Source organism: Caloenas nicobarica, chromosome 1 (assembly GCF_036013445.1).
Source record: "Caloenas nicobarica isolate bCalNic1 chromosome 1, bCalNic1.hap1, whole genome shotgun sequence".
Lineage (NCBI taxonomy): Eukaryota > Metazoa > Chordata > Aves > Columbiformes > Columbidae > Caloenas > Caloenas nicobarica.
Genome location: NC_088245.1, coordinates 7232916 through 7243036, shown reverse-complemented (window position 1 = coordinate 7243036; position 10121 = coordinate 7232916). Strand labels below are relative to the sequence as shown.

General features: G+C 43.8%; 2 protein-coding genes across 2 annotated transcripts in view; both read left to right on the top strand.

Moving 5' to 3' along the window:
- Window positions 1-10121, top strand: part of NUDT5 (nudix hydrolase 5) — a 254472-nt gene that overhangs the window by 62577 nt on the left and 181774 nt on the right. The window lies entirely within an intron of this gene.
- Window positions 5264-10121, top strand: part of UPF2 (UPF2 regulator of nonsense mediated mRNA decay) — a 58278-nt gene continuing 53420 nt past the window's right edge. Inside the window, exons 1-2 of the mRNA XM_065653090.1 lie at window positions 5264-5337; window positions 9366-9745. Coding sequence (XP_065509162.1) covers window positions 9384-9745 — 362 coding nt within the window. The 5' untranslated portion in view covers window positions 5264-5337; window positions 9366-9383. The remainder of the gene's footprint in view (window positions 5338-9365; window positions 9746-10121) is intronic.

Sequence of the window (10121 nt, the reverse complement as noted above, 5' to 3'; positions counted from 1 at the left end):
AGCTTTCCATCCGCTCTTCCCCAAGCCTGTAGCATTGTTGATCCATGGCACAACAGCTGGAGGCTGGTAACCAGCAGTGTACCCCAAGGGTCTGTAGTGCGTCCAGTCCTGTTAAACACCTTCATTAATAATCTGCATGATGGGGCAAAGTATACCCTCATCAAGTTTGCAGATGACACCAAACTGGGAGGAGTGGCTGATGCAGCAGAGGATCACGCTGCCATTCAGAGGGACCTCAATAGGCTGGAGAAATGGGCTGATGGGAACCTCATGGAGTTCAACAAGGATAAGAGCCAAGTTCTGCACCTCAGGAGGAACAATCCCGTGCACCGGTACATGCTGGAGGCTGCCTGGCTAGAAGCATCTTGGCAGAAAAGGAGTCCTGGTGGACACAAGGTTGAACATGAACCAGCACTGTACACTTGCAGCAAAGATGATAAATGGTATCCTGGGCCACATTAGATAAAGTATTGCCAGCAGGTCCCCTCTGCTCAGCACTGGTGAGGCCACACCTGACCAGTTCTGGGCTCCTCAGAACGAGACAAAATTGGGGAGAATCCAACGAAGGGCCATGAAGATGATGAAGGGGCTGGATCACCCCACACATGAGGAAAGGCTGAAAGCTGGGACTGTTGAGCCTGGAGAAGAGAGTGCCCAGGGGTTTCTTATTAATGCATGTAAATAATTGAAAGGAGGGTGCAAAGAGGACAGAGCCAGGCTCTTTGCAGTGGTGCCCAGTGACAGGACCAGAGGCAATGGGCACAAATCAAAACACTGAAGGCTGCAGCTGAACATCAGGAAACATCTTTTTACCATGAGGGTAACCGAGCACTGGAACAGGATACCCAGGGAGGTTGTGGAGTTTCCATCCTTGGAGATATTCAGAAGCCAACTAGACAATGGGATCTGGGTAGCCCTGGTTGAACAGGGAGGGCTGGACCAGATGGCCTCCAGAGGTCCCTTCCAACCTCAACTCTTCTCTGATTCTGTAAACTTTGTGTGAATACAGGCCTGGGAGGCACGAGGGGTACTGGCAAGTTACCTTTCCACAGGCTTGGTGGAAGGGTTGATTGTCTTCACAAGGGGGAAATCAAAGAGTATTTTTTCCTTCAAATCAAACCATGGTTATGTGCTTTTGGAACAGGTGGAACTGGATTTTGCAACTGAATCAGTTATGACACCATGGTTGGCTGGGGATTTTATGATATTCATCATTCTTGGAGAGGAGCCACTTGTGTTTCTTGAGGCCTGTACGGTTGGTTTTATGCAGATTTATAACAGCCAATTTGGGAGAAAAATAAAAGTGAATGACCTTTAAAGCTCCACAGAAGGCAAAAGGATACAGCTATGGGACAGCTGACATGTGGCCAACAGAGCAAAGCATAGTAGAAATGTGGCTTTGAATATTGATTTTTACAATGTATTATTAGAACAAAGGAACCTTGAAAATAATGTTGTGACATTACATGATTTTGTGGAGTTGACAGTAGGGAGGCAGAAAAGGTTGATACGGTTAAATATTTCTATTCTGTGCTTGAGGGAAAAAAGACAAATGGTACAGGCAGGTCGCATGATGATGAAATACTTTTCCACAGTGCTTAAGCAAATATCAGTCAAATAGCAGATATCAATGTGGTTTTGCTTTAAAGCAGAAAGTTGGTTGAATATTTCCTGATTAGCACTGATAGGAATAGGTTTGAACATTGAAAATCTTCCAAAGTTAAAAAGGACTAAATGAGATGGTTCAGTCACACAATGTGGATCTCGGAGAAGTAATGGCATGTTTGTATATATGAGTTCACTTACTGGTTTAATCAAATCTAAGCATGGGCTTATGGAATATATGTCTTGTCAAGTCAACTTTGTTGTTTTTTTTCTGTGATTCAAAATTTAGGTATCGAAGATTTAAAGTACTTTTCAGGCTTTTGTCAGCTTAATCATCTTGTGTAGGACATGATAACACATGGCAAAAGCCTGGCTGTAACGATATCTAGGTCAATAAAAGGTTTTGTTGACTTTGGCTCATGTCTGAATGTGAGAAAGTGGTACCTGTGCCAGCAGAAACACCGTTGCCAAGGGAATCTGCTCCCGCTCTTCAAGGGGACTCTTCTTACATGACTCTTCTGGCACAAGGGATCCTGTCCTACAGAAGACTCCTGTGTGAGCCTGACTCAGTACTACCTGATGTTCTGTCTAAGAAAACTATAAATGCTTCAAAATCAAGGTTGTATATACTAAGCAATATGCGTCTGACTGCCTAGCACATCTAAACTTGCAATATTTTGAATAGAAAATCATCATCAGCTGGGAGCATTTCTAAAGGGGTTATAGTCCTTGCCACTTTAGCAGTTATCTCAGCCCAAGAAAACCACCCACAAAGTACCTCCTGACAAAGTTTGTCAGCTGGAGGTGTGTGGTGAAGAGAGGTGGTCTTGGATCTGAGTGTCACGATGGACCGGACATAAGCAAATGTGATTTATTTGAACAGGATGAGACACGAGTTTGTACACCTTGAAAAAGCACATGCACTAAAATGTAGCTCCTTTCCAGGAAACAGTGACTATAAATAATCTAAAAATTTAAAAATTGTGGGAATGAAACAGATGGGTCTCAAAAAGTTATGTGAATATCGGCTCACTTGGCAAAAAAGATCATTTTCTGGATTTGGCTACAAGGAAATACCGAGTACACCTACGGACTCTACATTAGGCCAGTATTTGGCACAACTGTGATTCTTCTCTGAATACTGTGTGCATGTTCGGTGCCAGTAATTGAGAAAACATATTGAAAAAGTGGGGAAGAAGAGCTTCAGGAATTTTAAAAAATTAAAGACATGCTTTATATTTGAGACTCAGGAAGTGAGAGCTACTCGGTTTTCTTTTTGGTAAGTTAGTAGGAAAACTTGATCAGTATGTACGCAAATGAAACATGTACTTTATAAGGAAAAGCTTTCTGAGATATCAGACAAAGGTAAAACAGGATTTACTTGCACTTACAAAAGATAGTTCCAAAATAGTCTTAGGTCTGTGGGAATGTGGTATAAATACAGCAGGCGCTTTTGTTTCCTTTCAAAGCATTAGTGATAGTGGATTTTATTCATGTTAGAAAAGTAGCAACATGCTTAAAAAAAAAAAGTGCCAACTTTTCTTGACGTAATTCCCCTGAAATTGATACTTAAGCCTAATGTAACAATGAGTCTGCCTTTTCAAACTAGACCCAAAACAAATAATAATTCAGAAGCATCCACTGACAGGCTACAGGAGTGGCGCCTTTGGAAAAGAAACCTCCAATACTAACAGGGAGTTACCGCCCCCATTTAACCCCTTTTTTTTCCTCTGTTTAGCACATGGATCTTCTCCATTCTAGTGCATCAATTTAATCAAGCTGGCAACTCAAGATATTTTGGCAAGTAAATGAAAATCTTTGTGTAGCAGGGACACTTGAATGATCTGTGTAAATAACAAGCGTGATTCTTGTCCTCTCAAACTTTTCCAGACAGAGGTTTTTAGATGTGTCTGAAAAATGAGCAATGAAGTTAAACCAGGGAGGAGAGCTCTTTCCTGGAAAAAAAAACCAAACCAAAACAAACCCAACCTGTCTAGTCCTGTACCAGCTGGCAGAGGATACTTAAAACTCTGCACCAGTAATCAGAGCCTTATATTTGGGCTGACTCTTGCCTCTGAATAAACGGTGGCTTTAACAGCTGAATAATCTCATTATGCACATCCAGGCCTGCGCCTGCTGTCACGGCCAAATACTTGTCTACTCCTTGTTAAGTCTAGAGGGGTGTAAACACTTTCCCAGCACTAAGACAAAGCTTCTGGCAGAATCCGGTGCCTAAATGTAAAAGAAATACCAGACCGGTGCTCTAAAACTCCGTGTTGTGGCAGCTTTTTCCAGCTCAGGCAACTTCAGAGTTGCCCAACAGCCGAGCTGTGCCCAGACACACAGATCCTGTGCGTTTCCAGTAAATTGGGAAAGTTTTGTGCAACCACGTTTACCATTGTCAAATACCTTCAGGTGCCAAGCAAGGATACTGACAGGAGGACAAGGCGGAGATACCACATTTAGACTACAAAACACAACCGATGACATCATAAAATCAGAAATTATAAAATAACTTGATATTATGCCACTGCTATTCCCAGTATTTTATCACGGTGACAACAGGTGAGGCAGCACCGCACAGTCCTCTCAGAGAGGCTGCTCTTGACACGACGACCGGCACGACGCAACATTTCATGACCAAAAACACGTCACCACGGCGACGTCACGCGAGGCGACGTCACACAAGGCGACTTCACGCAAGGCGACAAAGCGAATCGCGCACTGGGACGGCCAAGGAAGCGCCATTCAGGGTCCAATATCATCCAGGAGGCCGCATCTGGAATATTGTGTCCAGTTCTGGGCCCCTCAGTTCCAGAAGGACAGGGAACTGCTGGAGAGAGTCCAGCGCAGGGCAACGAAGATGCTGAAGGGAGTGGAGCATCTCCCGTGTAAGGAAAGGCTGAGGGAGCTGGGGCTCTTTAGCTTGGAGAAGAGGAGACTGAGGGGTGACCTCATTAATGTTTATAAATATATAAAGGGTGAGTGTCAGGAGGATGGAGCCAGGCTCTTCTTCGTGACAACCAATGATAGGACAAGGGGCAATGGGTGCAAACTGGAACACAGGAGGTTCCATTTAAATTTGAGAAGAAACTTCTTCTCAGTGAGGGTGACAGAGCCTGGACCAGGCTGCCCAGGGAGGTTGTGGAGTCTCCTTCTCTGCAGACGTTCAAACCCGCCTGGACGCCTTCCTGTGTAACCTCATCTGGGTGTTCCTGCTCCGGCGGGGGATTGGACTAGATGATCTTTCGAGGTCCCTTCCAATCCCTGACACTGTGATTCTGTGATCCCCCCCGCCCCTCTCGCTCCGAGGGACGCGCCCCCACTAGCACCAACCGCCCCCCGCCGGTACTTCCGCCTCCGCAGCCTCCCGGTAACCCGAGCAGACCCGCCCGCCGTCAGGACCCCGGGCGGGGCTGCCCTCAGCGCTGCCTGACCCACGCGCACCGGGAAACGCCGATCGCCGAGCCATCCGGAGCCGCGGCGACAGCGCCATTAGTCGGCGCCGCCCTGTCTATCGCGCTTGGTCATCGCGAGGCGGGCGTCGCAGGCTCGCCCGGGGCGGTGCTGTCGTCAGGCAGCGCTGCGGGCGCCCCGGGAGGGAGCGCGGCGGGCGTCGTGAGGGGAGAAGAGCGAGGGGGCCTCGCGCGCTGGGGAGGGGTGGCGGCGGTGGCGGAGGAGGCGTCGTTGTCGCTGTCTGGGAGGCCGGGCCGATGTCTGCACCGGGCGGAGGTAGCGGGCCTGAGGCGGGGGAACGGCGGGGACACCGGCTGGTTGGGGAGGGCGGTTGGGAGGGTGAGGCGGCGCCATGGTGTGTGGGGAAGAAGGCCTGGAGGGGGGAGGCGGAGCCGTGAGGGAGAGGGTTCCTCAGGGCTGAGGCGTCCCGGGGCAGAGGGGCCTGTGAGGGTGAGGAGGAGGAAGGGCTGGGGTGAGCGTGCCTGCTGGGCGGCGGTGACAGGGAGAGGGGCAAGTGGCTGGTTTTTGTTTATGTTTTATTTTCCTTCTCCGGCTTGCGGTGCGAAAGGGGAAGGCAGAGCCCGAGGAGGCGGCCGGGTCGTTGTAGAACCTGCATTGACATGTGTGGGGCCGTCCTGGAGGAAGCAAGGAGGGTTGTTAGCCAAATCGCCTTTTGCTCCGCGTATATTTCGCCAATTGTCTGTAGGCCTCTTTTTTTTTTTTCTTTTTTTTTCTTTTTTTTTTTCTTCCCCCCCCCCCCCCCCCCCCCCGCAGTGAAAAGCCTGTTCCTGCAGATCTGACAGCAAAACACTTTCTCTGAGAGGCATTGAATCGAAAGTAAAACTGCCCGGCTGGTGAGGGCCTGCCCTCCCTGCCGCTGTGTGCGGGGGCTTCTTTCTCTGCACTATAATTCCCTGTCTTGTTCTGTGTCTCATCTTCAAAACTTGCGGCTAAGTTTATTTTCTTCTCATTGACCATAGTATTTTCTTATAGTCCTTCTCTTTCTTTAAGAGAAATCTCAATTGCATTTTAATTCTTGAAACTTAATTTTCTAGTGGGTTATGATTTCTAGAGATGAAGAAGTTTGTTGCTCTGAGGTTTTTCAGCAGGTCAGAAGTGGGACATCTTGCCTACATTCTTTATGTCCCTTATCTCTTTTTTAATAGAATAGCTGCATAAATGATTGTTTATGTGATCAATTTAATTTCCAGTAGCAGTAAAAAAAGGACTTGAAAAATCTCTATATTTATAGTTTAATAAGGCTGTATTTCTTCCTCCCATACTTGTGTTTGCAAGGATTGAGATTCTGATTCATGGTACTGCAGTCTGCAAGAATAGGCTATTTTATTGATTTGAGAGGATTTAAGCATGTCAGGCCAAGGTGTTGATGTTTATCCTTTTATTCTGAGTAGTGGCTATATTAATGAACCTGAATAACTTTTATGAATTTTTGGTTTCTTTGAGAATAAATACACAGGTGCTTTCTTTTAGATGTTGCCGCATATTTCAAGACCTGTTCCTTAAATTTCTGAGCCTAGAGTACCATGAACCCAATCCTGTCAGTTTTTAAAATTCTGAGATTGGTATGAAAAAAAACTAAACAGAAATTCAGGTAAAATAAAAAATTTTTTTGCTGAGAATGAGTTAAGATAGGTCAAATAGTGAAAAATTAAGAGAAATCACTTTCTCTGGAAAAATAGCATCTGTAAGTGATGAAACTGAGAAGGTGTTAAAGCATCTAAATGTTACTACAGAAATGGACTGCCAAGAGTCCAAAACCATATGGAATGCTTGTCTTTTATCTGTCTTCTGTGCTCGTTCTAATTTTCAGCTGTGAGCACCAGTTCTTCTTATTTATTGACTTATGAAGTTCATGTCATTATCTTGCCTTTTCATCAGTGCATTTACGTACACCCTAGGTATTAAATAGAAGTTCTCTTAATGATTTTTAATGAAAGTTTCTTTTATTGTTTCTTTTCCATTCCATTAATCTGGACCAAAATTTATATCTCAAGCCTTATTGCCTATGGAAATGAGACCCAGGCGAGCCTGCTGCCTGTTTCCATTTTTCTTGGCTTCCCACAGCATTTGAACCTTTCAGCCAGTTTCAGTCAAATTAGACGCATGTTTTGAAGGTATAAACTTCCCACAGATCTTGTGATAGCTGACAGTGGAGGAGAAGTAACAAGGTCTAAATGAACATTCTTGCGGAGGGAAGGGCTGTAGCACCCGCTTAGTGAATCATAGAATGTCCTGAGTTGGAAGGGACCCACACGGATCATCGAGTCCAACTCCTGGACACTGACAGCGGACAGTTGTGTTTTGTCTGTGCTGTTGGCTGACGCTGTGTGGAGCGGTGAATCAGTCTCTGTAGAGCTGGGAGGCAGCAGCCGCACTGTCTGTCTCCTGCCATCAGTACTTGGTGGACATAAACAACCTGGCTGTATGGTCCGAAGGGTTTGTAAGATAAGGAGCTATATACGTAGCAGGTAGTCAGGACTACAGCAACATATGTGTTCTGTGATACAGAACAGAAATCTATTATCAACTAGATTGCTGGGGTTTTTTGGTCACTATTGTTCATGGGGTAAAAGCAGACAGCGATACTGCCTTGTGGCCAAAATCACAATGTACCATCCTTTTTCTTTTTATCCCATCTTCTGTATTTTGTTTTTATACAAGGAAATGCCAGATACATCTTTAAAACAGAATTGAGAGTCCCTAAAATTAATAAGACTTTGAGTAGTGTAATGGTTTTGGTAAGTGACCATGTTGTTGACAGTCATGTTTAGCTGGATTTTTTTTTTCCCAATTGTAATTGAATTGCCCTATTAACAACAGGTGGGGGACAAAGATAAAAGCTGAAGTATTGGAATTGTGACATGTCTTTCCAGCACTTCTTTAATGAAAGAACCCTCTTTTCCCAATGTGTTTTTTTGTTGTGTGTGTGTTGGTGGTGGGTTTTTTTGTTTGGTTGGTTTTGGGTTTGTTTGTTTGTTTGTTTTTTGTTTTTTTAAACTTAGTTCCCAATTTATTCTATTTCAGAATCTAATACTCTTTTTAAAATGAATGTATTTTTAATGAATGTGGGGTTTTTTGTTTAATAGACCTCTTGGTGAAAAACTTTTTAATGCAATTATTGGAGAGTCTCACACAATGTTCTAATGAACCTAATATTACTAGTATGATATTACGGTCATGTTTAAATGCAAAAATCTTCCCTTTCAAACCTCTTTTGTTAAAAGTGGTGGGAGAGATAGTTTAGCTGTCTCAAATTCGTGGATTTACCAATGTGGATTCAGAGTGAGAAAAGATTAATAAACTTATTATTGAATTTGAATTTGCATGTCCCAGATGGATCTTGTTCAATGTATGTTATCTTTTGGATCCTTAGCCAAATGAAACTAAAGTTTAGAGGGCTGGAAATGCCAAAGATGCTAAAGCTCCTGCAAGTCCTCAGAAAAACATTGAGTAGAAAGAGAGAAAAATTGGAGCCTTCGATAACTCTTGATAGTTGTATCCTTTCCACTATCATTTCCATTTATTCTGCTGGCAGGGAGGTTATGTGTACGTCGTAGTCAGCACAGCGCGCTCTTCCAGCTGGTGCTTGTGCTATACAGAGTGCTTGAGATGGGTGGGATGTCTTGGGAGAGGTGAGGAAAGAGGGGAACGAGGTGATGCCTTGTCACAAGGAGGACAGTCAGCCCCTGGAGCGGGTTGGCTGGAGAGGTTGTGCAGTCTACTTCCCTGACAGTTTTCAGAACTGGAGCCTGGAACAATCTTGTCTGACCTCATAGCTGACCCTGCTTTGAGCAGGAGGTTGAACCACTTGAGGTCCCATCTAACCTGTATTATCCTATGGTCCTAAGTAGAGGCAGTAGAAAGAGGAGTATTCTTAGGAGATTGGTAGAAAGGTCAGTGAGGTGCAGGTGCTTGCTGATGAATCAAATATTTAAGTTATGGATACTTGCTTTCATCAGTCTTGGATTTTTTTTTTTTTTCTCAGATGGACTTCTGTTTATGTTACAAGATCTTGTATTCCTCCACTTGTAGAAACTTGTGCTTCACAATTCATGCTGAAGACAACTTCTCAGTATAACACTATAACAAAATGCTTAGTTTTTACCTGTTGTTAGGTCCATTGCTTAGTTCAAGAAAACTTGCCTTAAACCTGTATTTTATTCTGATGTGTCAGGCATTTGTGAGTTATCTTAATCAAGAACCAAGCGAGTATGGGTGGGCTGTGAAAGTGACTAATATATCAACAATAAATTAAAAGTACTTACTTTCTTGTGATTCTACAGGCTTGCCTGGGTAACACAATGCCAGCTGAGCGCAAAAAGCCAGCAAATATGGAAGAAAAAGAATCTTCATTAAATAACAAAGAAAAAGAATTTAGCGAAAGGCGACCAGTGAGCACCAGGGAGAAGCCAAAAGAAGATGTCAAGGTTGGCATTAAGAGAGAGAGTTTAAAGGTTCCTGAAGATAAAAAGAAAAAAGTGGAAGAGGATAAAAGAAAAAAAGAAGACAAGGAGCGGAAGAAAAAAGAAGAGGATAAAGTAAAGGCAGAAGAAGAGCAAAAGAAGAAAGACGAAGAAGAAAAGAAGAAACTTGAAGAAGAGGAGAAAAAGAAACAAGAGGAAGAAGAGAAAAAGAAACAAGAAGAAGCAGCTGCTCAATTGAAGTGAGTTGCCTTTTAATGGTAGTAGTCTTGCTATCAGGATTGTGGGCATAACTATAAAAGATTAACTGTTTGAGTTACTTATAACATTACAGACAACTTACTATAAATTTTACATAACTAGCTGAGTATGCTTTATGACTTCTACATAGTTTTGAGTTTTCACCTTTAACCTCTCTTACTTTATATGAGTTACTAATATGAGTTTTTGGTAGTGTTCTCCACGTGATGACTATGTAATGTGCAATTATACTTGAATAAAGGAGCGCAATTTTCTTTTAAGATGGAGAAGTGTTAGTGTCATAAAATTGGGGGTACAGGCTCTAACAGGTCCACAGACCATAACAGGAGCAAATCCACTGTGAGGAATGACTGTCAT